The following is a 27,466-nucleotide window of genomic DNA, read 5'->3' as shown; positions in this document are numbered from 1 at the left end:
TCTCTTCTCCCTTTCTCTTCTCCATTTGTGTTCCTTAAGTCTTGTATGCTTTCTTCACTCTTCCTCATTTTTCTTTTCTTTTCTCTAGATAATTTCAAATATCCTCTCTTCTAGATCATTGATTCTTTGGCCTTGTCAAGTCTGTTTTGAATCTCTCTTTTAAATTCTTCAGTCATTGTATTTTTTTCAACTTTAGGATCTATCTCTTTTTTTAAATGGTTTCTTTTTCTTTGTTGAACTTGTTCTGTTCATGCATTGTTTTCTTAATTTGGTTTAGTTGTCTGTGTATTCTTATAGTTCACTAAACTTTTTAAAGAGGAATTTAGGGGATCATTCTGAATTCTTTGACAGTTAATAGATTTTCATTCATTAGGGTCAGTTATTGGAGCTTTATTAGTTTCCTTTGGCAGTGTCACCTGTATCTGATACTTTGTGATTCTTGATTACTGACATTGGTGTATACACATTTGAAAAGTTTTCTTTACAGGTTCTAGACTTTACAGGTGGTCAAGCCCTGCAAACTCCCCCATAGTCACCATGGGGCAAGTGTGGATGCTCTCAGGGAGGGGCCCACAATGCTGGGGGAGCTGGATGTCCACCCTAAGCTCTCTTTTCCTTCTAGAGGAACAGTAGGCTATTGTTGTGCTGCTGTGCCAGCCTGAGTGAGGAGCAATGCAGTCGATGTGTAGCTAATTCTCTACCTTTCTAATGAGATCTGTCTTGGTCTCTGTGGTGCTTCAACCTCACCTCCATATTCTAGGATTCTTTCAGTGGTGTCTTGTCCATGAATAATTGTTATTGTTCTTGGGGGTGGGAAGGAGTAAAGTCAGGATTGATATATGTTGTCATCTTGAGGATGGGCAGAGGGAAGCAGGGAGAGAGAGAGAATTCTCAAGCAGACTCCCTGCTGGGCACGGAGCCTGATGCAGGGCTGGATCCCAGTACTCTGAGATCATGACCTGAGCTGAAATCAAGGGATAGATGCTCAATGGACTGAGCCACCCAGTTGCTTCAGGAAGCTTTTCTTAAAAGGGTTTGCTACCCACTTGTAGGTAAAATGCATGGGGCAATGCTGCCTGTTCCCTGTGGGTTTTTCCCCAGTTATGACCATAGCTTTCATGTTGCTTTTTATTTTTATTTTTTTGTTATTATTTATTTATTTTTGAAAGATTTTATTTACCTGAGAGAGTGCATGTGCACAAGCAGGGAGAGGGGCAGAGGGAGAAGCAGGGTCCCCACTGAACACAGAGCCTGACACTGGGCTTGATCCCAACACCCTGAGCCAAAGTGAGCAGCTTAACTGACTGAGCCACCCAGGTCCCCTCATGTTGCTTTTTAAATGAGCAAAGAAGCTTCCCTCTCCTGGCCTGTCTTCTACCATTCCTTGAAAGCCTTTTCCTGACATAAGCCAGGAGTTCTTAGCGGAAATGTGTGTCTTAAAAAGTTACAACCATTTGTATATGAGATGGGGTTTTAAAGTGTTTGCTTTCCCTAGCAGGAGATCAGGGTATCTGTCCCTGTGCTTTGGCAGGTTCCCCACTTCCCCATACCTGGTGCCTAGAGGGAGTGGCAGAGAAGACAATGGGATGACCTCCTAGTAGACTAATGTATCTGTTTATTGAAGCAGTGTACTTGGAGCCCTGCACCAGCTGGGTGCTGGCTGGGGTGGTGCTGAGAGTTGAGGAAGGTTTGTCTGGAAGATATCAGCTGGGGGATGGTCACAGCTCCATGTAAGGCCTAGGCTGCCGTGACTGGAGTGTGGAGGGGAGAAGTGGAAGAAGAACTCAAGTTCCTGAACTGAGACAGTAGCCACTTGGGTTGGCAAGGCAGGAACCTGAGCTTGGCTATAGGAAGGACCCAAACAGATGTGAAGATTTCTCTTTGGGAAAAGACTGGGATGCAGTGCAGAATAAAAATAATCCTCATTTAAGCCATGACACTCCCGAGATGCTAGATGATGCTCTAAGAGCTTTATCACCAACTCACTTCCTTGCGGTGTCCTCGGGAGGTTGGCACTTACTCTTCCTGTTTTGTTAATGGAAAAATGAAGCTAAGATCATGTAACTTGCAAATGGGGATGTGGGAGTCCCACCCAGGCTAACTGGCTTGGGAACCTGGGGTCTTGAACCCCTTTGCTTGGGACTTTGCTGCTCTTTCCCTCCCAAAACAGGGTTTTAGGAGGAGGCAGAATTGAGAGAAGAGAAGCAAGAGAAGAACTGAGAAAATATCTTCTGGTCCCCAATGTGCTACTGGCCACACCTGTTAAGACGTTAGATCCCTGCCTTCACCTGAGGGAGAACTGTGGAATCAGAATTTACCTGCCTATTTCCTGGGTGGTGCCAGTGAGCCAGGCTCCTTGACTCTGAGAAATAAACCTCATTTGTGTCAGTAAAGGAAACTTCCCCGAAACTTAGCCATTTCCCTGAAATACTTAACACCTTAGGACAAGGTTCCTCGAAGCTTATTTTCAGAGAGGAGGGCCAGTAAGGGCATAGGGAGTGGTGAGAGGGGGAAGGTACAGGATCCATTTTTGTCTGTTCTCCAGGAGCCACCTGGGTACGACAGCTTCTGAGGAGAGATGGGCCACTCTCCCTGCCCCCTGCGTGGTCAGGCCCCACAGCCCTGGGAAGGATTGGCATGGCAGTGATGTGCAGAACCTACCTGGGCCCTGGGCCCTCTTCCATCCCTCCCTTTTTTCTGTAGGATTCCCAAGGGACAACTACAGCAGTGCTCTGGGGAGGGGCTCTGATCACAGGGAGACCTTCCCAGAACTTTAGAAAATACTGTTATTTTGAATCCCACTGGCCACCCCGAGTAAGGAACATGTGTTACCATTCATTCATTCATTCACAAACTTTCAGAGCACCTATTATATGCCAAGAAGCTATGTGAAAGCAAGGCATTGGCCCTGCCCTCAAGGTGCTTCTAATCTGGGGGGAAAGGTAAAATTTATATTAAGGGCGCTGATGTGGTAAAACGTGCTGGGCCTTGTGAGAAGGTAATAGATAAGAAGATTCATGGTGGATAAAACAAGAAAGATTTTCTAGAGAAGATGGCATTTCCTTAGGTGACACCTGAAGTCGGAGGCGGGGGAGCTATCTTTCGATATCCTGTCTTCATTTTCTTTTGATATACACTTAGAAATGGGATTGCCTGGTCATATGGTAGTTTTATTTTAATTTTTCGAGGAACGTCCATGCCATTTTCCATAATGACTGAAACAACTTATGCTCCCACCAACAGAGCACAAGGGTTCTCTTTTCTCCACACCCTTACCCTTGTTCCCTCTTTTTGCTGAAGGTGAGATGATATCTCATTTTGGTTTTGATTTACGTTTTCCTGATGAGTAGTGATGTTGAGCATCTTTTCATGTACCCGTTTGTCATCCTTATGTCTTCTTCAGGAAAATGTCTACTTAGATCCTCTGCCCATTTTTAAATCAGATGGTTTGTTTTTATACTATTGAACTGTATGTGTTTTTATGTATTTTGGTTATTAACCCCTTATCAGCTATGTGGTTTGCGAATATCTTCTCCCATTCGTATTCCCATTTCTTCTCCCATTCCCATTTCCATTTCATTTTGTTGTCTCTTTTGCTTTTTAGTTTGATGTTGTCCCACTTGTTGATTGTGGCTTTTGATGTTTGTGCTTTTGGTGTCAAATCCAAAAACTCATTGCCAAGACCAATTTTAAGGAGCTTTTTCCCTGTGTTTATTTGTAGAAGTTTTATGGTATCAGGTCTTATGTGTAAGTCTGATCCATTTTGAGTCAATTTTTGTGAACGTGTAAGATAGAGACACACCGTCATTCTTCCGCATGTGGTCATCCAGTTTTCCCCACAGATCTTCTTTCTGTCCTTTCCCCAGTATTCCTGGCTCCCTTGTCAATAGTTGTTGACTCTATATGCAGGAGGTTTTTGTTTTGTTTTGTTTTTTCCTTCGTCTGGGCTCTCAATTCTGTTCTGTTGAACTATGTGCCTGTTATTTTGACGATGGTGGCTTGGAGAATAGGTTGAAATCAGGAAATGTGATGCCTGCAGGTTTGTTCTTTCTCAGAATTGGTTTGGCTGTTCAAGGTCTTTTGTGGATCCATATAGATTTCAGGACTGTTTTTTCTATTTCTTTGAAAATGTCATGGGGATGTTTTTTTTTACAGTTTACACTGGATCTATAAATGGCTTTGGGTTGTATGGACATTTTAACAATGTCCTTTCCATCCGTGAACACAGGTTACTGTTACATTTCCTTGTGTCTTCTTCAGTTTCTTGCATCAAAGTCATTGTTTTCCCCATATAAAACTTTTACCTTTCTGGTTAGATTTATTCCTAAGTATTGTTTTAAATGTTAATATAAATAGGATTATTTTGTTTCTTTTTCAGATATTTTGTTGTTAATGCTAAAAACTGTTTTCTGTATGTTTATTTTGTATCCTGCAACTTTACTGAATTTGTCCATTTTGGCAGTTTTTTGGTTGTGTCTTTAGAATTTTGTGTATATAAGATCATATCATTCATAAGCAAAGGCAGTTTCCCTTCTTTTCTTATTTGGATACCTTTTACTTTTTTTAAAGATTTTATTTATTTATTTGACAGAGAGAGATTTCAAGTAGGCAGAGAGAGAGAGAGGAGTAAGCAGGCACCCTGCTTAGCAGAGAGCCCGATGCAGAGCTCGATCACAGGACCTTGAGATCATGACCTGAGCCAAAGGCAGCGGCTTAACCCACTGAGCCACCCAGGTGCCCTGCCTTTTACTTTTTTTAACTGATTGGCTATGAGTGGTGACAGTAGGTATCATTGTGTTGTTCCTGACCTTAGAGGAAAAGTTTCCAGCTTTCACCATTACAATGTTGGCTATGGGTTTGTCATATGTGACCTTTGTTGTGTTGAGGTGTCTTTCTCCTATACTTAATTAGTTGACCATTTTTATCATGAAAGGTTGTTATATTTATAAAATGCCTTTTTTCCACCTGTTGATATGTCAGATGATTTTTTTTTCTCTTTCTGTTACTGTGTCTCACAGTCACCCATTGATTTGTGTGTGTGGAACTGCCTTGCATTCCAGGGACAGATCCCACTGGATGGTGAGTGGTTCTTTAATGTGCTGTGTGCTAATTAATTTGGTTTGCTAATATTTTGATGAGGATTTTTGCATCTATATTAATCAAGTATATTTGTTTGTAATTTTCTTGTCTTATAGGCTCCTTATCTGGCTTTGGTATCAGGTAATGCGGGCCATGTAAAATAAGTTTGGGAGTCCCTTCTCTTTAATTTTTGGATAGTTTGAGAAAGACCATTACTACTGACTCTTCTTTAAATATTTGGTAGAATTTGCGACAATGTGGATGGAACTAGAGAGTATTATGCTTAGTGAAATAAATCAATTGGAGAAAGACAACTATCACATAATCTCCCTGTTATGAGGAAGTGGTGATGCAACGTGAAGGGGTTTGGGAGGTAGGAAAAGAATAAATGAAACAAGATGGGATCAGGAGGGAGACAAACCATAAGAGACTCTTAATGTCACAAAACAAACTAAGGGTTGCTGCAGGGGAGGGAAGGGAGGGAGAGGATGGTGGGGTTATGGACATTGGGGAGGGTATGTGCTATGGTGAGTGCTGTGAAGTGTGTAAACCTGACAATTCACAGGCCTGTACCCCTGGGGCTAATAATATATCATATGTTTATAAAAAATAAAAAAATTATAATAAATATTTGGTAGAATTCATTAGTGAAAGTATCTGGTCCTATACGTTTCTGTGTTGGGAGGTAGGAAGTGTGTGTGTGTCTGTGTGTTTGTGTGTGTGTGTGTGTGTGTGTGTGTGTGTGTGTGTTGGGACGTTTTGATTACTGATTCAATCTCCTTACGTGATACTTGTCTTCTCAGATTTTCAAATTCTTCACATTTTTTTGAACAGCTCTTAGTTTCATTGATCTTTTTAATTATTTTTCTTGTCTCTATTTCATCTATTTTTAAATTTTCTTCCTTTTACTAAATTTGGGCTTAGTTCTTTCTCTAGTGCCTTGACCTGTAAATTGAGGTGGTTCATGTTTTCTTGTGTTTTGATGTAGGTATTTGTGAATTTTTCCTGTAGCAGTACCCTTTGATTCCCTTCTCATCTTATGTGTATCTGTTGTAGATTTTTTGTTTTTATAAACTTCCCTCTTAGAACTACTCTTGCAGTGTCCCCTAGCTTTTGATATCTTGTGCTTCCATTCCTATTTGTTTCAAGATACTTCTTGATTTTTCTTTTGATTTCTTCTTTGGCCTATATTCAGGAGCATGTTTTGTAGTCTCCATATATTTGTTGTATTTCTAGCTTTCCTCCTGTTATTTATTAATTTCTGGTTCCATACCACTATAGTCAGAAAAGATACTTGGGTTTTTTTCAGTCTTTTAAAATTTGCTAAGACTTTTTTTTTTTTTTTTTTTTAATGACCTACATGTGATGTATTCTGGAAAATGTTCTGTATGCACTTGAGAAGAATGTGTATTCTGCTGCTGTTAGTTGGCCTGTTTATACATGTTAGGTCCATTTGGTCTAAAGTATAATTCAAGTGCAGTGCTTTCTCACAGGTTTTCTATCTAGATGATCTTGTGTTGGTAGGTAGGGTACTGAATTTCCTTTCTATTATTGTGTTATCTGTTTTTTCCTACAAATCTGTTAGAATTTGCTTAATGTAATTCAGGTGCTCTAAAGTTGGGTGCATATAGTTGATGATTTTTGTATCTTGATGAATTGACCCCCTTATCACTCACTATGCAGTGACCATCTTTGTCACTTTAACTGTTTTTGGCTTAATGTCAGTTTTGTCTGGTATTAGTATAACTACCTATGTTCTTTTGGCTTCTGTTTGCATGGGGTAGCTTTTGCCATTCCTTTGATTTTTATGTGTGTCCTTAGAGCTGAGGTGAGTCCCTGGTAGCATATAATAGGGTATTATTTTTTTTAATCCTGGCAGTAAGTCTGCCTTTTGATTGGAGAATTTGGTCCCTTAACATTTACAGTAATTATTGGCAGGTAAGGACTTACGAATACCACTTTATTATCTTCTGGCTGTATATAGTTCCATTTTCCTTTTTCTCTTGTTGCCTCCCTGTGTAAATAAGAGATTTTTGGTATCAGTATACTTTGATTCCCTTCTTATCTTATGTGTATCTGTTGTAGCTTTTTGTTTTGGAGTTCCCATGAGGTTTGCATAACAAATCTTATAGATATCAGTGTATTTTATGCTAATAATAATTTGATTGCATATTAAAAAAATCTATCCTTTTCTCCCCCATTTTATATTTTTGATGACACTATTTACATTGTTAATGGTGTATCCATTAACAAACTGTCAAAGCTATACCTAGGTTTCATACCTTTGGCTTTTAATCTTTAGGTGAATCTTTACCTAGCACAATGCCATATTAACAGTGTTAAGGTATTCTAAGTCTGACTCTACACCAGTGTGTCATATATTTCTATGTTTTCAAGCTACTAATTAGTGTCCTTTTGTTTCAGCTTGAGGAAATCCTTTTAGCATTTTTTTAATTTTTTAAAAAATTCTATTTAAAGTGGGCTCATTACTATTTTATGATCCAATATAAAATAAATACTATTTATTTTAACTTGGAAAGGAGCTCAACATAGGGCTTGAACTCACAACACTGAGATCAAGGCCCAAGCTGAGATCAAGTCAAACACTTAATCGACTAAGCCACCCAGGCACCGCCTACTTTCAGCATTTCTTGTGTAGTTTAGTGGCAAAAGTTTAGCAGCTTTTATTAGGGGAAGATTTTATTATTTATTTTTATATGTGTATTATTATTATTGTATGTTTATTGTTATTTAGCATTTCTTATAATGTAGTTTACTGGCAAGAGTTTAGCAGGTTTTGTTTTTTAGGGAAAAATTTTATTATTTCACTTTCATTTCTGATGGACAGCTTTGCTGGGTAAAGTATTTTGGCTGGCAGTTTTTCTCTCAGCACTTTGAATTTATCATCCCACTCTCTCTTTGCCTGTAAGTTGTCGGATGAGAAATCCTCTAAGAGCCTTATGGGGGTTTCCTTGTGTGAGAGAATTTTTTTTTCTCTTCTAGCTTTTAAAATTCTGTCTTTGATTTTTAGACCATTTCATTATTATATATCTTGGAGAACATTTTGGGTTGAAGGTTTATGGTGACCAAGCTTCATGAACTTGGATATCTAGTTCTCTTCCCCTGTCTGAGAAATTCCCAGTCATTATTTCTTTAAATAAGCTATTCATTCCTTTCTCCCTCTCTTCTGGGACTTTAGTAATATGTACATTGTTTCTTTTGATTGTGCCTTTTCATTATTTTTTCTAATTGTTTAAATTCAACTGATCTGCCTTCTTGCTCACTGCCTCTCTCTTCTGTTCAACTACACTGTTGAAACTATTGAATTCTTCAGTTTATTGTATTCTTCAGCCCCCAAATTTGGTTCTTTTCTCTTTGTTTAGCTGCTCCTTTTGTTCTTGTATGGTTTCCCTCATACTGTTGAATCAGTTATGTGTTCTCTTATAGCTCTGAGCATTTGTACTACAATTATTTTGAATCCTGTGATGGGCAATACCTGCATCTCTGTTTCTTTGGGTCCCGTTACTGGACTCCCCTTTGGTAGAGACATGCTTCCCTCATGTCTTCCAGACTTTATGGATTGCTTTTGGTTAGAGAAGACTTTCACTTGCATATGGGGGAGCGCGGATTGCCTTGTGACCAGGTCTAGTGGTGCGGGGCAACAGGTGCAGGAGTGTTCAGTAGCAGTAGGTTCAGTTGGGGCATGATGGCTCTTTGGCTCAAGCCACTGGGGTCCACACTGTTGGTAACAGTGTTCTTGGTGATCACTGCAGGTGTCTGCAGCACCTGTAAGGGCTATTGGGCTTCTCAGCCTCTAGAACCAGTTAGTAGCTAGGGACCAGAGCAGGCAGCATTAGTGGCTAGGGCCAGTGGTGTTCACACTCGACTGTGATGGGCCAGATATAGGCCCCTTGGTAGAGGCAGAGGTCACTTGCTGATAAAGTTGTCGTGATGGGGTCAGGGCAGGTAGCAAGGGCTAGGGCCAACTGGGGGCTCCCTGGCATTGGCAGAGGACCCGAGTGTCTGTGTGCTGCCCTAGAACTTGACCCTCTACCCCTGGGTGTGCATATTGCAGTGGAGGTCAGGGACAGGTGTTAGGCTGCAGAAAAGGAGGTGGAGGGCATGTAGGCCCTTGGCCAGAGGGACTCATTCTAGCTGCAAGTGGGCATGGTGGTGCTGGCCAGTAACGGAAGGCAGGGCTCCCCGGTGGCTGTGCTGGGGGCATGCACACTGGAGGAGCTAGTTACAGGTGGCCGTGCTGATGCTGGCCTGCACCGGAAGGCGGGCTTAGTAGTCCTGGAAGAGCGTCAGCTTCCTGGTTCTGATAGTGGAATGACAGTTATGTCAATGTTAACTGTCGGGAAGGTGGGTGCAGGATATATGGAAACGATGATTTCTGCAGCTTTTATGTAAGTTAGAAGTAAGTTCAAAGTAAAGTTTAAAAAAAGCTTAAAAGGGGGAGTGGGGCGGGGTGGGAGGGTAGTTTACAGTGAAACCAATTAGTACAACTGTGATTTTGATTTTCTTCCCCAGCTGCCTTCAGCTGCTTTGGTAGAGAGTGAGCAGGCAGATGATGTCAGGAAGTGACTGAAGTCTAAGCATTCTCTAAAGTTGGGTGAGCTCGTGTCAGTCTGGGTCGTCTGGAAGCAGAAGCAGATGGGAGTTGGGAGTGCAGATGATTCCTTGCAGGAGGGAAGGGGCGTAGCCCAGCTGTGTGCAGTCATTGGCTGGGGGCTGGCTGAGAAGAGCGTGTCCTCAGCTCACACCCTGTGACAGCTGGGGCCCAGGGCTCACCTCTCCCACACTGGGCTCAGCGGTGTCTGCGGTGTGATGGCACGAGTCCACGGGCCCCTGAGGAGCCCCTCTCCTTAATGTTCCAGGCACCTCTCCGGAACCCCCTTTCTGTGGAGGACAGGAAAACACAACCGGTTTCCTCGGTCCCATGCCTAGGTGGTGCTTTGACCCCTGCCGAGCGACTGGCCGGGCACATGAGAGCAGGCCGGGGCCACCGGGCTGGCGGAGAGTTCCAAACGAAAACTCCTCTTCGAGGCAGGTGCCAGGCAGCATCAGCTTAAAAGCAGGCTCCAGGCTAGCGGAGGGCGCCCGTGCGAGCGAGCCTGGAAATCGCGATGAATTGATTTTAAGCAGCTGCAGCTGTGATCAGACTATTTTTAGCCACGGGACTCAAGCAGCTTTCAAAACCTGCTAATAGGACCTCACTGGAGCCAGTGAGTAAAACCAGCACAAAAATTTAGCTTTTAATCTAACTGACAGCAAGAATGTGCTCCGTTACGAGCTGTCTTAAAAGGCAAATCCAAGGAAAAGAGCGCTTGCCACTGCCAAGTTTAAGATAAGTTTTCACACCTGTCATTTTTGAAATGAACTCATTCAGTAAATCTGTCCTCTGCTGCCGCTCGCTCAGTATTGGGTGTGCATTTTGGGTAGACCGAGTCGCTATCCTCAGAGCCTGTTTAGCAGTAACTCGCCCTCTCCCCCCCGCGGGTATATCCTGCGGGCAGTGTGGCAGCGCCTGCGAGGGCCGGCCCCATCCACGCCGGCTGCAGTGACGGGCCAGGCTGGCCGAGCTGGGCCCTGGATCGCCCCCTGCCTCCTGCAGGGATCAGGGCAGCCCAGGAAGGGAAGCCTCAGGAGCAGCTGTGGGCGAGGCTGGTGAGCTGTGGCCGCAGCTTCCTTGACCAAGCCTCAAAGTAGGTAAAGGGGATCTCGGGCAGGAAGAGGCCTGTGAGGGGAAGGGACAGGAGACGCATCTGGGGGCGGGGCAGGGGACGACTGGCAGCAAACATGACAGAGTCTGGAGTACACAGGAAAAGCCAGTCCGTCTTTACTGTAGTGAGTGCAGGATACAAATAGTTTACAACAACCTCTAGCATTTTCTTAACCATTTGATAAAAAGTTCACTATAATATTTATTGTATAATGAAGAAAGAACAACACATTCAGGGAAAAATTGAGATTAACTTATTTTTCTTAAAAGGTTCATCTCAAGGATGGCAACAAAGTCCAGCTTGTGCCGCCAAACGGTTTTACATGATCAAACCGTGTACAGCTTCTTGTGTGAACTGTTGACTACAAACATTTACCAAATACATAAATCTTTTTAAAAAAGCCATTTTAAATATAGCAAAGCAGTGTCTTCTTGCACAGCAAAGTGAAGAAAGTTTCTACAGAGAAATAAAAGTTTTACATTTGTAAAATCTTTTTCACATTCTAATCATCTAGCTTCTTATGATCCAATGCCAGGAGTTTTCTGGTTCCTTATTTACTAAGTATTTCTTGTGCGCATGATGGTTAATACAGAAAATAGATTAATGCTTTATTAGTTGTCCTTACAGTTAAACGAAATGGTAAAACATATATTGTTCTTTTCGAACAAACCCCTGATTTAGTCTCTAACACAATGGACATAATTAGGGCTCAAAAGATGGAGTTTTGATTGGGACCATCTACAGACATACAATGGTGACTCTCACTCAATGCAGGACGGTTCACGCACTGAGGGAAGGACAGCTGTTGGAAACCGTACTTGAGCCAGTGCGGTGTCCTCTAAGCTTTTTTTTTTTGTCTTTTATTAATAAAATACTTCATCTGAAGGATAAAATTTTTTGGTGATGGTGTGATACAAAACACACGAGTCTAAAACGGTAAGAAAAGTCAGTTCTAAAGAAACACCATTCGTGTCTTCCCCACTCTGAGTTGGTTTCCACCAGGAGATGTGCATGTGTATGTGGTATTTGTATATGGAGTCTGGATGAGGGTGTCTGATAAGTCCACACGCTCCAGGTCACACTGGGCAGACAGGAAAAGGGTTAACAGTCAAATATTCACTTTCTGAAAATGGAATACATTGTTACTTGGTCAGTATAATTGAAATACAAACTCCGAGCCTCGTGTAATAGTATTTTAGAAAACAGTAGTTGTACTGATTATAAACCTGCATAGAAAGAAAGACTATTGAGATACAGTCAGAAAAGCCATCTCATAAGGCACACAAGAAAATAGACAGTAAATGCGAATGTGGTAACTCCTATTCCAATGTACAGCAGAAGTTCATGAACGTGCATGAAGAGTAAGGGAAGAATCACTTAACACTTTCAAAGCTATAAATGGTTTACAAAGTGGTAAGGATTATCTTGGAAATTTAGTGTCGGGAGACTGTCTTGTCTCAATCAGGTGTGACCTTACAAAGAAATGTCCCGGTATGCAGTTCAGTAAAGTAAGTACGTTTGAAAGAGAAACTAATCCTTTCTGAACAAGAGCCCAAGGGCCATCCTGCTGAGAGGAGACAGCATGTCACTGTCCCTTTTTTTGGCCTCTCAAAATTTACTACCCGAACTGTTACTAAAACCGAATTCCATTTTGTAGCTGTGAACACCACAGGTTTCCCCTGTAACTAATACCTATGTGTCAGTCAGGAAGTCTGGCTGATGATTTGTCACAAATAGCATATGAGGAAAATGTCAGAAGCAAGGCAATTTAGGGGGAAAAGCAAAACCTAAGTAAAAAATTGTAGGTAGCTGCTCAACATTAAGTTTAAAATACAAAATAGCAGCAGTTTTTAAACCCTTATTTTGAGTTTCTCAGGAAAGGGAGTATTTAAAAATCTACGATGAAAGATATACAGGACTTTGAATTTTGTTTGTGGCACAAGCCCAGGAAACGGACGAACCTGCCCTTCAGCCCCGCTGTCTCGGTAAGAGGGAGGCTGCGCTCAGAGGTGGAGCAGGGCGCGGCCCCGGGTTTCAGGAGGAAGGCGCGCCGCGCCAGCCAGCGGTATGCCCGTGAGAGAATTTCTCCCCACACCGAAGTGCCATTTCGATGCACAGAGAGCTCAGAATGGTAGTATTTTGTAACCAGCTGCATCATTCTATTTTAGAGGGGCCAGGAAGAAAGATCCCTTTCCCCACAAGTATTTTTCCCTAATCATTTACCACTTATAAAACCTTTGTGCTGGTCTACTATTTTGCCATGTTCTCTAATATTAAATTAAGTCAGCTTTTTCTACTATATTTTTTTCCTCACAAAAGGCAAGTTTTAAATAATGCCTTAAATCTGTTACAACACATTTTATATTTATGCAAGATGAACTTAACACCAGTTTTTTTTTTGCCACTTTGCTATTTATGTACACATATAAAATATATTATGGTATTCAACCCATACAGCACAAAGATTACAACGTAACATCACACATTCACCACGAGTGAGAGGAGAAACCCCTTTATATAATCTTCTGAAAAGACTGGGCTAATAATTAAAATCCAAAGTACAGTATATTTAACAAAATAGTAAATATTAAACAGTGAATACTCTACTTAATAAGGATCTCACCTTTTCCCCCCAAATTGGCGGCAATCCACAAAAATATACTTTTTAATCTGGTGACCATACAATACATAGGTACTTACATCAAAGGTGATAATATATTTAAGATGCTATATACACAAAAGAGTTTGGCTCAACTTTTAATTTACATATAGAATAATAAGTGTTCATGGCTTTTTTTCCCAAGGTTCTGCTTGCAAGATATTTTTGTTTTTTTCCCCTCTTAAAATAAATCTAAAAAGTTAAAACAAGATAGAGCTAGTCTCTTAAAAAAAAAGTTACAACATACAGCTTTGGCTTATATAAATAATTAATAGCAGAATGTGTTCAAAAGTAGTGAATATAATTTTATATATAGTCATCAATTCATAAGGGTGTTTTCTTTCATATAAAATATACATGAGCTAAAATCAGTTTCTTTAAGATATGAATGTAAAAAGAAACTTCTGACATAGTCCAATTATAGCTTAATATATTAATTTATTTTGTTAATGCTCTATATTTCTAGGCTAGTATTTTCTGAATATCTCATGTGTGTTTTCTACTCTCTCTCTTTTTTATTAGCTAAAGATCACTTGTTTGACCCAATACATTTTTTGCACGTGCAAAACAGTTATGTGTGGGGCTTTTTTGTTTTGTTTTAAAATATCAACAGCCCTTCCCATGCACCCCTCTGCAACAGAGACCCATGCCAGGTTGGGTAATTAATATAAATGACATTTTATGTACAGTATTGCTTTCTTGGTTCCTGCTTTTCTACTGCTGTTCTACAAAGCATTTTTCTTAAGTAACTACAGTCACTGCACAGTTAAATAAAACAAGTAGGGGCCCTCTAGGTTTCTGCAAGCTAGTGTGGGAGAATTATATATGGGTACACGTTTCTCTGAAAAAACTGGTTATCTTATGAAACAAGTAGTCCAAGGAAGTGCCAGACTAGAATCTGCCTACAGGGCGCTTTGTTTGCCACGGGATGTACATCTGCAGATCTACGAGGCAGGTAAGTGCCCGATTCTGTATGTAACACACACCCACACACACACACACACTCACACCCATATATATATATATATATATATATATATATATATATATATATATATATATGTATGTACATATAAATATATTTAACTCATGTCCTTATTTACCGATGTAGATATGTAGGGCAGTTCGCTGGGGGATCACGAAGTACGAATACCATCCCAGGAGCCTTAGGTCACCCATGAGTCCATCCTCATTCGCTTGACGGAAGGGCTTTCTCTGTCCTCCGTGGTGGGGGGTCGGCCAAGCACGATTGGAGAATGGAAGTCGCCCCGTGGATCCTCCCGGTCACTCCCATCATAGGAGCTGCTGGAGCTGCTCAGACTGTCCACAGGGGAGCGCCCCATTTCCTGCCAGGGCTGGGGGGGCTGGGGGGGCTGTGGCGGCCGCCGGCGGTGGCTGCTGCTGCTGGAAGCCTGATGGGGTCATTCGATCCCGGGGAGGTGAAATTGGTTCTGACTTAATGTTGGTGTTTTGGTTGGTATTAATGGATAAATTCGAACCCTGAGATAACTGCCCTCCAGCACTGAAGGAAAGACAAGATGTTAGAGGGTTGGTGAGTGCATCTGTGTGACCGGAGTGATACTGCAGCCTCCACCCAACAGAGCCTGTCCAAATGCCCAGACTGGTTTTAATGACCTCTCCATGGGAGGAAAACAAAATCGGGGTGGCTAGTTCTCCTGCCCAAGCCCTTGGTCCTTCTGCAGATGAAGGAGCCAAAACTGTGTGTCCGCTGCTGTGCATGGACCAGAACGGGAGAGGAAGCCTTTGGCTTCCCCTCTGCTCCAGCCCTGGGAGAGGCACCGCTCACTGCTCGCACAGTACCTGCAAGGCCGTCACCTGACTCTGTCTTCCAGGGGAGGGCACCGCCTCAGACAGGCCGACTCAGAGTAGCGGAGCCTGCGTACAGGCTTCTCCCCCGAGCTGAATGACCCTTTCAGCTCATGGTGTGTTCATTTAGGATGAACAGACCCCCAAGGGCCAACGGGTGAAGAAATGCAAGGAAAACCACCTTGGCTTTCTCCACGGACAGGACGGGAGGAACAGTAGGGGGTGGGCATCTTGTGTGTGGAGCCAGCTAGCTACTGGGTTTCATGTGGATGATCCCAGCCCACTGCCCACACCGTCCCTCACCGAGAAGAGTTCAACGCAGAGAACATTCGTTCTGGGCAGGGTGAGGGGACAGGCGTGAGAAAAGCTTACGGTGGGGCCCAGGGGTATCCAAAAGCCCTAGTAGCAGGGAGAATGTGGGGGCCGCCTGTGCCTCAGTACCCCTTGGTCACCATCTCCAGAGAAGAGAAGCCTTGCCTCCCGAATCTCTTCAGGGAACGCCTAGTTTGAGCAGGACCCAAGCTATTATCCAGAAGCACGTAAAGGAAATATTTTCTCCAAACACTTGTACCACATAAAGAAGAAGTCGTCCTAGGACCGTCACGTGACAGTCAACAGCACCAAAGACTGTAACTGATAGAAAAATAAAGTGCAAGGGCTGGGAGGAGAGATTTGGAGACAATTTCCCGTTACTCACACCAGAGAGCAGAGGGCGGCTTGTCCTAAATGGTGCTGCTGCCAGGCCGACATCTGTCCCAGAGACAGCATGCCCGGGGAGTTCAAGCCCTGCAGGGCGGACAGGTCTGGGCAAGTCAGTGAGTAATCTAGAACAAGGAGAGAAGTATCACTCGTGTGAGAGAGAGAAGGCCCAAGCACAAGCCGGTTACCCCAGCTGCGAGAAGCCAGGTACTTCCTAACGTAAAACACACAGGTCTAAACCGACAACAGTTTTTCTTTCGGCAGGTCCTAGCTGCATTTGCTTGTCTGGGATGATCTCGATAAAGTCAGCGTCAACTCTGTGCTACGTGTTTACAGTCTCCTCTCTCACAAAAGGTTGAGATCCTTTCTCCAGACTTGTAAATAGAAATAATGGCAGGGCCATTGCTAAGGGACGTGCGCACGCAGCGGTCGCCTGACACGTGCGCACCGCTACCCCCTGGGAAAACCAGCGACAGATCGGAGGAGCCTAGAGCAGCAGCTCTTCTCTTCCCGAGAAGAGGGGAGCAGGAAGGACACAGCAGCCCTCCTCGTGTGGGGCCAGCTCGGTGGCCAAGTGAAGGACTCGGGCACACAGCGGGTGAGCAGTGGTCACTTGCGGCCGGGGCTGTCTGAGATCGCTGACTGCGCGCAACACAGCTTCAAGTTCATGAAAAAACTTACGTGTGACAAGAGTGTAACAGAGAATGTGGCTCATTTCCTCAGAAAGGCTCAGTCATAATCACTCTGGCCAAGACCCAGGACATTAGGTATCGTTCACACATCGAGCTATTTCAGTTCTTCATTAACACTTGTTTTTTCCATTTACTTTCAAAGAGAGATGGCAAAAACCCTTCTACTTTTAACTGTTTTTTTCCCGTCTCAAGGGAGGTATTTAAGGAAGCCCATCTTCCTAGTGCATTAACATTCATAAAAAAAGGGACTCAGAGGAAAGAACGTAGCTGCTGCTTGGGATCCTGCCGGCCTCCACACTCTGCTCCCGCCACGCTCTCCGACCGCCTCAGCCACTCCCCGCCAAGGTGCGCAGGGGTCCCGCATGCACACCGGTGCCCCCTGCAGCCCCCAGCTCTCGACCTCTAGGTCCACCCAGCTACCTCCTTGGTATGTTCATTTGGATGTCTCTCCAAACCCCTCAAATCTGACACCCGACTGGAATCGTCTCCTCCAAACCTGCTCCTTATCTTAATAAATGGCACCGATATTCACCTCGGTCGTGCCAGAAACCTGTGGGTGTTCTTGATACTTCTCTCCGACTTCCAGCGCCAACCACCAAGGCCCGTCAGTTCTCTGTGTTGTCTCTCAAACCTGCCTGTTTCACCAGATTTCCTGCCACCGCTCTCCTCTGAGCCATCAGAATCCACTACCTGGGCCACCATGCGAGCCTCCGGACGGTCTCCTAGCATGAAGCCTTGCCCCAGGAACACTAGCCAAAGTGATCTTAAAGTAACAAATGGGCTCACGATACCTCTCTGCCTACGACTTTCTGGCTTCCCTGTGCTCTCAACATCCAAAATCTTCAACATGGCCTAGAAATTGTGACTTACCTCTACAGTTTCCACCCTTCACACCCTGCGCCATCCCGATCCCGCCGTGCTCCCTTCTCCCCGGAACAATCTCCCTGCCCCGCCCCGCTGAGTCACGGGTGCCCCTCTAGCAAGGTTTCTCGTAGCTCTTAACACGACTGTGGTACCTGATTCTCACAGCGGTCTGTCCCAAGTTCCGCTGTGAACCGTACACTCCCGCGTGCCCAGTCCCACAGCTGCCACCCAGCGAGTTTTCAGCAGGCGTGTGCTGAATGGACACACGAGCAGGGCTGCGGAGGGACCTTATGAGGGGCATGACAGGACAAAGCACCGGGGCTCTTCCACATAAAAACTTGCACTTTTGGAAATATTGATCCCACCTTCATCCCTTTCCTGATCATTTGGCACGAGTCTGACTCTGCACAGAAAGGCAGCTGCCAAACTACAGAAAGATGAAGGTGGACGTGTTTAAAAAGGGCAACAAGACAGAGTAAAAATAATGTTTTTTAAGATTAAGCTTCACACATGCTCTGAAAATGAGCACAGAGACTGAGTCACAGTTAAAAGAAGGAATGAGACTGAGGCCAAGTGATTGATGGCTTTGAGAGAATCAGACTCTGTTTTTATGTTTTGGTAATTCCTTCTGGATTTTTAAAAAACAACTTCATGCTAATCCAACAGCATTTCTTAAGCACGCACAGTGGCACAGGGACATATCCTGGAAAACCCGTCATGAAAGCTGAAGAAACTGCTCTCGCTCCGAACCAGTTCAAGTGCCACCTTCCCCGCTGGAGCGCTTCTGAACCTTTCAGGTCGTGCTTTCCCCCCTCTTTCCTCACGTTCTCAGGTCTCAGAGACCAACTACTAACCTCAGCCGCTTTGACCTCAGCTCGGGCCTGTATCCCGAGCTGGCACGAACCTGGGACAAAAGCTCTGTCCCTGGCATATGGGCGCGCCTACAGCTGGCGATCACCACCAGGACACAGAATTTCTATGAATGTGTTATCTCTTGCTTCACTCTAAATTTGCACTTAATAGGTTTGGGCATTTTTTTCCATATTGATTGTTAGAAAAGGTAGTGGACATTCTCCTAAGAGGCTTTCTTTTTTCAACAAAACCTTTTAAAATTCTGTTTTAAATGAACTACACAGCATTAAAGTGACAAGCAAATGTATCAATGGCTGCAGGGAGCGTCAGACAGCAGTGTGAAAGCACCATGTTAAAGCATTTACTCTGAAGGCAAAAATTAGATGGTTTTTATTATAGTCTGCTTATAAGAATCCTGAAAGGATGAATTCCCTGCACCGCAGTCTGAATGCTGACAAGGTATCGCTTAACTATTTCCTTCTTTCCTTCTTCCTTTGAAGCATCAGGTGTTTGGCTCAGCGGGTAAGAAGGCGAAACCACACCTGCCAACCTTCTGCCTCTCCCCAGAACGGCTGATCTGAAAGAAACCTGCCACGTGCCGGGCCTCTGTGGACAGCCTGCGTGGCCCACGGCACCTCTCCGGTCACTCAGCAGTGCTGACTTTGCCTTACAGACCCCCGCAATAGGTGTTTTAAGATGAAACGTCTAAGTAAACATAAATGAGTGAGAAGCTCCTCTCAGAAGGGAGGAATGACTGACTGGCTCTGAGGAGAAACAAGAAATGTCCTGGTTTTGCTCCTGAGGCACAAGGGACAGAAACTAAAAAAGGTAGGTACACAGAGGAATACACCAGCTGCCCGGCGCAGCCACGCACGTGTCCCCTTCCGGAGTCCCAAGTCCAGGCGGAGGCCGTGCTCCCCCCAGCAGGTCAACACCTGCCAGCCTGGAGGACTGCAGCGAGACGCACCAGAGAAAATGCCAAGCGGCGCTCTCGTCCTGTCTGGTCACAGATTCTGGGAACAGCTCTCTGTTTCTTTGTCAGGGTAAGTAAAAGCGGACACTGGGAAATCATTCCACAATGTATTTTTTTGTACGTTTTTCAAAGCTAACCTTTGTCTTTTAATATGCCCAAATGTGACTCTAAAGAACTGGAGATAATTGATTTCAATCAATATACTTGTAAAAAAAAAGAAAATCACAAAAGCACATGGTGATCACCAAACAAAGAAGTACGAGACACAGAAGGCAAGAGAGCAGGCTTAACCAGGGTTGTAGGCGGTCAGCATGGCTGAGTACATGCGTCCCTGCAGAGGCAAGCTCAGGGTGGTCACAGACACGACTGGGGTAGCTAGAGGCTGAGTGGTGTGAGAACTGCTTATCCTTTAGGTATTCTGTGAGAGAGTAGAAAAAAGGGTCATTATTTGAGTATTTATATTCAGCCTTAGTATTTTAAAAATAACATTCAATTTAAAAGTGACATTTTTCACAGTTTTATGATGTGAACATCATTATGTCTTAAAGCAGTGATGATGTGAAAAAAAACCTTAGAAATACTAATGTGAACTAAATATTTAATTTCAAGGGACATAGTTTTACATTAATTATTTATTTTCCCTTGTCTTTCATAGTGTTTATCGGTGGCAAGGATATATCCTTAAAACAGAAACCTGCACTCTGGATGAGAATGCTTTGATGTGTTACCATAAATGAGGACTTGCTGGCACTAAAATACCACCAGGCTGCCCCAAATCAAACATCTAGGTTTTCGAGCTGAGGAGAGCCAAGTCTTTTGTATCCTGAGAGTGTAAGTAAGTTTAGGAATCGAAACCACTTGTACCGGCAGCATTCCCATGTTAGCGTGCTGTGAGGTCCTGGCTTCCTATAGTACAGTTTGCTTCCAGGTTTCCTGCCCTGCGCTCCTACAGTTGCTACACCCACACCCCCATGCCCCGTGCTCCCCACACCCCCCCGGTGCCCCACGCCCATACAAGCTCAGCCTCCCCTACTGTCACCACCCCCCCCCCCCCCGTGACCTATTTCTTGGCAGCAGGTTCCAATACACATCCCTGCTCAGGCTCCCGACACTTCTGAAAGGAGAGGCTTTGCGTGGAGAGCTTGTAACTAGCGCACTTCTCATGAGATGGCGAATGGGGCAGCACTAAATGCTCGCTGACCGACTCCATCTACACCATATCCTATCTGTACCGGGAGTGAAAAAACCCAACTACTGAATAATCAAGTCAGCCTGACATGGCCACTCTATGTTTCCGGGGTGACAGCACTTTCGCACGACAGGGCTTCCAGGAATGCTCCAAAAGCAGGCTCAGATAAAGAGAACAGACTCCATGATCCATGGGTTCAGCACCCAAGAAGGCCAAAGCACAACTAGCCCAGGGCTTTTAATATAGAGACATCACCCACGTTTTCTCCCCAATTCCCGACTTCCTAAGGTTGGGGGGGGGAATCATTTCACTTTTCTGAACCTCTCTGTTTGCACAGTAGGGAAGACAGTGATCTTTGTGCGGCCGGCCTTGGGTACTACTGGGAAGCTCTAATGAGCCAAGAGGTGGGAAGTGCTCTGGTGACTGGAGTACCACCCAGATGTAAGACAGTATCCTTAAATGACTCTCCTGAAAAACCCTCTGGCCCACATTTCTATGTCACTTCAGATCCACAGGTAAGACCCCTGGAGCTACCACAAAGCGAGGTTGTTTAGAACAGCAAGGCTTCTCAAGGCATCTCAGCAGCCCGGCTCTCACCATGAGAGTCTTTCTTCACCTTGTGGTTTTCAAAGATTTAGAAATTTATCTTTGAGATTCTGTAACTGGGGAGTGAACTTTAAGTGGGTGGAAGTCAGTGTATGGTAAGTGGGAACACATGTTCATCTCAGCATCAAGTTAATAATTTTAATGAGTTTTTGAGGTAGAGATATACTTTGGACTTAATCTGGAAACTCAGAGTCAGACAGTAGGCGAAAGAACACAGCATGACCCAGTTTGGCCTAACTCTACCCATGCCAGGGCTTCAACTCCATGGCAATCTCCGGGCATGACCTCAAGAAGAGGTGGTGTGTATGTGTGTGTGTGTGTGTGTGTGTAACAGTGAATGCCAATATATCGGCAGGATGCATCAAAGCTCCGAATCTCCAAGGCATTGATTTTTCTGAGTAAGAGACTTGTGGGACCACTAGAGGGCAACATACTGCTACAGAATTGAAAGGAAACACTTGTGACAACTAACTTCTTAAGAGTAAACAGCCGAAGACAAATCATTTTATCTTTAATTATAAACTTCCATTTTCTAATTATTACCATATCACTAAATAAAGTATTTCCCCAGAAGAAAGTCTAAATCTGCACATGATATAATCCAACACCACAGTTGATGGCACACTAGTATATTTTAGTTTACTGAATACAAAACCACATCTCAAACTGTGAGTGATCACGAAGTTAAAGAATGATCTCTTAGTTTAAGGACAGAACACAGACAACCTTATCTAACAAGACACAAACTGTGCAAAACACACCAGCATGCGTATATATGTAATAATAAAATATAAATAAAACCAACAGATGCCTTCCCCCCATGCTCTCATGCAATCTGAACCCTTGTCCATGCTACAAACTAAACATCTTCAAGTTTTTCTCCCTTAAGGTCACTAATTAGCAACTGACAGAATTTATATGATTTCTGTGAATTTTGGGTTTTAGTTCCCAAAGAAGAGATAAAAGTTATTTTTAGTCAAATTTATTTTCTAGAAGAGAAGCCAATAGAAATCATTTATTTTAGAAAAAAGAAATCATTTATTTTAGAAAAACTTTTAACAACAGAGTATGTCCTGATACAAAAAGGTAAATTTGTGTATATTAAATTACAGACATTCCTTTTAGCAAACGGGGAACCCCCCTTATGGTTCAGATCATATCATGCAGTATGAAATAATTCCAACTCTGAAAAAAGTGACCTCACCAAAAATGATGTAATCTTTTTGAAAGAAAGAGAAATAACACAAGACCATGTGTTACAATCTGAGGAACTTTGAGGGTGAAGTCATTTTCTAAAAATATGTTAATAATTTGGGGAACTATATAAGGTATTTTATATCCTTCCTTAAAAAAAAATCTTTAGCAAGTGTCTTGTGATCATTGACAGCTATTGTTTTTAAAGGCTCTGTTCCAATGTTCCCTCCAACAAACAAAATGGGTCAAGATATACAACTATAAGCAGAAAAACGGGATGGACTCAGTAGTACTAGATTGGTTCTGTTATTAAAAGTGCTTGGATAGTGTTTAATAACAGCAAGAAAAACTGTGTAACAAAGGGAACACTGGTTAGATATAAACACTTAAGAGAATTAGTACTTTCCAGATCTTTTGCAACTCCCTTCAAGCAGAAACGCACACTCACCAATTGGAGTCACCAACTCCAATTCTTCTTCCTCCGACTGCACTCAGCACATGAGAGGGATACGGGAGTTACTAAGACTGTTGATACTCAAAAATAAAATATTTCCTTAGAAAAACACGTTATTTGGACACTAGCAGTTGCTTGGAACTCTAAAGAGATGATTAAATATAAGTAGTGAATACAAATATAAATTATTTATCGTATCTCCACTAGTAGCTGCTTTCAGAAGAAAGATTCTTCGGATTCTTGCAGGCCAGGCTTTAAAGCTGCTCCCGCTCCCTGGCTTCGTCCACTCCTGTGTCGGCCTCACCCACATACCGCCGGGCTACCGCCACTGTGTTTAAACAGAGTTCCTCATCATGACACCGGTTTATACTTGAAACCCTGAGAGTACTTCGTCCTCGCATCCCTAGGCCACCTGGTCACACACGTCCATTATTTATCTCCTAGATGTATGCTTTTCGGTCAGCAGGAATTATTTTGTTTTCTAATTTCCCACCGCAGCTAGCATAGTGTTACAAAATAAGAAGAACTCCAACAGTAGTTCATAACAGTCTTGGATAACACGGATTTGGATGCAAATACAGCTTTCGTGTGTATAATTTCGCTGCGGAAAAACAGTAACATGTATGAAGCTAATGAGACTGGAAGAGAACTGAACTGATAAATCACGTCCAGAAAAGAGATGAAGGACACATATTTGCTCTTCTCCTAAGCATTCAGAAAATACTAACAGGCTAGAAATAATCTGCTAGCTAGTGCTTTCTTATTTTACTTGAAGGAGTCAAGTTTCTCTGTCAACCTACGGAAGTCTTTGTAAGCATCAGTGATGGAGGAGACCCGGATCCAAAAGCCAGCCAACCTGCAAACAAACGGTAACACAGGCAGGCTGGTTGCCAACTCTGAAAAACAAGCGCCCAGCCTACAGCTGCTGTCTCAAATGTGGGCGAGAGGCCCTTCAGCGGCAGAGTTACACAGATCTTCACAGGCCTCCAACCACAGGACCCGCATGCAAATACTGCAGGTAAGTGCTGTGTGGTTTCCACTTGCACCTGCCAGGCCAAGGGTGTAAAATAGTTTATATGGCAAATTCTGAGTCTTCTAAGAGCTGCTTCATGATCTCTGAAAGAAAGCCCAGACAGAGATAGTTCTGACCAGCAGCTGAAGGCCTCCATGCAGGTCTGCCCTTACCTTCTGCAGTTGACTGAGCCTTAAATGAAACTTTCTGTAGCCTCTCTGAAAGACAGGGGCAGGTGTTCGACATCCTGTTCCTAAACGGTGAGCCAAATGACTACCCTGAATGCCCACATGTTTTTCTTTTCGGGGTTACCTGTTACACCTGTGTGTATCTTTAACTCGGTATCCTGCAATAATTTTACCCGTAGAGAGCGGCTGTGAAGAGAGCACACCATCACAGCACACACCCCAGCACCACCCCACCCGGGTCTGCCTCTCAAAGAAGCACGAGACAACTGTCAAACTGACAGAGGAACCAGCAATAACTGAGGCTACAGGACTTCACCTGGATTTCACCCATCTTTCACCGATGTCCTTTTTCTACTCCAGGACTGGATGCTGCATCCCACATGCCCTTACCGGTCACATACCCTTCGTCTCCTCTGGTCTGTGACCGCTCCCTCCATCTTTCCTCATTTTGCATGACCTTAAAAACTGCAGAGTAGGGGCGCCTGGGTGGCTCAGTGGGTTAAGCCGCTGCCTTCGGCTCAGGTCATGATCTCGGGGTCCTGGGATTGAGTCCCGCATCGGGCTCTCTGCTCAGCAGGGAGTCTGCTTCCCTCTCTCTCTCTGCCTGCCTCTCAGTCTACTTGTGATTTCTGTCAAATAAATAAATAAAATCTTTGGATAAAAAAAAACTGCAGAGTACTGGGTGGATATCTCATGGAACGTCCCGTAATTTGGGTCTTAAATTTTCTTGGATAGAGAGCATGGATTTTTGGAAGAGTACCAAAGAGGTGATGTGACCCTCTTAGCACATACCAGAAGGTATGTCAGTCCATTATTGGTGATGTTAAACTCGATTGCTGGTGAAAGTCGCGTCTTCAAGGACTCCCTACTACAAAATTACTATTGTTCCCTTTGTCAGTTATTTGGGGAGAGACATTTTGAGGCTATGCAAACACCCTGTTTTTCCTTAAACTTTCGCTCACTCGTTTTAGCATCCATTGACCCTGTCTGGCCATGATCTCTGTACTGTGGTAATGACAGTGATGATTTGCTATTTCTCTCATTCTTTCTACATGTAATAATTAGAACTCTTCTCTAAGGAAGAGCTGTTTCTTTCATCATTTTTATCAATAACAGACTTGGTATTTTGTATTCCTTGGGTACTAATCCAATACTATTGTTACTTATTTTGTTGCTTAAATTGTTCTAGTTTGGGCCACTGGAGCTCTTCAGAGAGGCTGGTTCCTGTAAGCATTTCACCTGCACTTCCTTATCCACTGGCATCTCCGACTCATCCTGTATTTTTATTGCTCCCACTCTATAATCAATCATTTCTCCAAGGAATACTGATTCCTTTTATTGGAGAATGTTTAGAAACAAAGGTCTGAGTACTAGGTGTGTTCAGTTATCAGGTGCCATTACCTGAAGGGTCTGTCGGTAGAGCTAGGAATTATATGAGTTACACTATTCACGTGTATATACATTGATATTTCTCTATCTATGTTAAGAAAGTAAGTTCATACTGAAACTTCCAACAATAGCCCAGAAACACAGTGTTCACTGTAGCCTTCCTTCCCCAACCCCAACCACCTTGCTTATTTGTAAGTCCCCCCCGCCCCCGAACAATGAAAAACCTGGCTTTATCTACAATGTACTCACTGTTTGAGTGTTGTCTAAAAATGTACCCTCTTGAGCACAATGACTTCCTCATTTTTTTGTTTTCTCTATCTAGAGTTAAAACCGTTTCCAAAGTTACTGAGAGCTCCTTCCCCGTCCCCTTCCGGATCATCCTGTCACAGACTTGTACTACAGCCATATTCATGTGTCACAGTCTGTATTCCATCTGCAGTTCCCCTGGAATCCTGGTTGATTTTTAACCGCATATAGTAAAACCACTCTTTGTACAGTTTTATGAGTTTTAACAGAGGCATAGACTCATATGTACACCCACCAGCACAGGATCACTGAAGAGTTCCATCGCCTCAAAAATTCACCTCACATACCCTTTGCAGTCAACTCCTCTCTCCATCCCTGGCAACTACTGATCTGTTTTGCATTTTGCAGAATAAAATATAAATAGAATCAAATGCTATGTAGTCTTTTGGATCCAGCTTCTTTCACTTAGCAAAACTCATTTAAGATCATCTATACTGCTGTGAATAAGTGGCTCGTCCCTTTTTTTGCTGAGCAGTACTCTTTGGATGTACCACAGTGTATATATGCATCCATTCTTCTGTTGGAAGGACATCTAGGTTGTTCTCAGTTTTTGGCAACTGTGAAAAATACAGATTTCTATAAGCACAGTTCTCCGTTCACTTGTGTAAATTCTCTAGGAGAGGACTGTTGGGTTGTATGACAAGTATATATTTAACTTTGTAAGACGTTGTTGATCTGTTTTCCCAAGTGGTGTGTGACTTTGCTCTAAGCATGAATATACGAGAGTTCTTGTTGCTCTGCATCCTTGTCAGAACTTGGCATTTTAGAATGCTGGGTTTTTGTTTTGTTTTTAATTAGCCCTCATCGGGCCTTGAACTCGCCTTGAACTCTGATATCGGGTCTTGAACTCTGATATCAAAACCTGAGCTGAAATCAAGAGCTGGACACTTAACCGACTGAGCCAACCAGGCACCCAAGTAAAGCTGACCCATGATGTTACATTTTTCAGGTGTGCAACACAGCAGTTCCCCAACTCCATACAGTATGCTGTGCTCACAAATGTAGCTTTTCCATCTGTCCCCATACAATGCTATCACAGTACCACTGATTTTATTTTTTTAAATCTTAGCCATCCTAATAGATGTACAGTTGTATTATCATAGAAGCAGATCCTTTACGAGTATGTGATTTGCAAACAGTTTCTCCTCATCTGTAGGCTGTCTTTTTATTCTCTGGGTAGGACCTTTTACAGAGTAAAACTTTTTTGATAGCATCAATATATCAGAATTTTCTTTATGGATCGTGTTTTTGGTGTATTGTTTCTTCCAAAATTTTTTTCTAAAAGTTTCAGAGTTTTGTATTTTCTGCTTGAGTCTATGATGCGTTTTTAGTTAATTTTTGAATAAGGTATGATTTGTATTTTGAGGTTTTATTTTTGCATATGGATGGTGAACTGTTCCAGGAGAGTCAGTTGGACCAGCTATCCTTTCTCGGCTGAACTGCTTTACTGCCTTTGTCAAAATACAACAGAATATATCTGTGTAGGTCTATTTTCTGGGCTCTCTGTTTTGTCCACTGGCGCCCACCTTTCTGCCAGTACCTCTTTCATTCTTGATATTGATAACCTGTGCCTTCTCTTTTAATTTGGTCAGCTTGGCCAGAAGTTTAGCAATCAAAAAACTAGGCTTTGCTTGATTGCTTTTCTCTATTGCTTTCGTTTTAAATTTCATTTATTTCTGAATTTTTTCTTTTGATTGCTTTGGGTTAAGTTTTTGCTCTTCTTTCTTGAGTTTATGAGTTTTAACAAAAGTTTACTG

At 43.1% G+C, this 27,466-nt stretch overlaps 1 protein-coding gene and 1 long non-coding RNA gene across 2 annotated transcripts in view; both read right to left on the bottom strand.

The window, feature by feature from the left end:
* The window catches only part of LOC309867667, a 720,752-nt gene that overhangs the window by 469,431 nt on the left and 223,855 nt on the right, over nucleotides 1–27,466 (bottom strand). The gene's annotated exons all lie outside the window — the stretch shown is intronic.
* LOC309867664 (myocyte-specific enhancer factor 2A-like) overlaps nucleotides 14,575–27,466 on the bottom strand; it is a gene marked incomplete at its 5' end in the record, with an annotated part of 120,802 nt that continues 107,910 nt past the window's right edge. The window contains 3 exon segments of the mRNA XM_082736713.1: nucleotides 14,575–14,847; nucleotides 14,849–14,986; nucleotides 15,989–16,115. Of these exon segments, the coding sequence (XP_082592839.1) occupies nucleotides 14,631–14,847; nucleotides 14,849–14,986; nucleotides 15,989–16,115 (482 nt within the window). The 3' untranslated portion in view covers nucleotides 14,575–14,630.

Source organism: Mustela nivalis (genome assembly GCF_964662115.1).
Source record: "Mustela nivalis genome assembly, chromosome: 6".
Lineage (NCBI taxonomy): Eukaryota > Metazoa > Chordata > Mammalia > Carnivora > Mustelidae > Mustela > Mustela nivalis.
The sequence above is the reverse complement of the archived record's forward strand: the minus strand, read 5'-3'. Positions and strand labels throughout refer to the sequence as shown.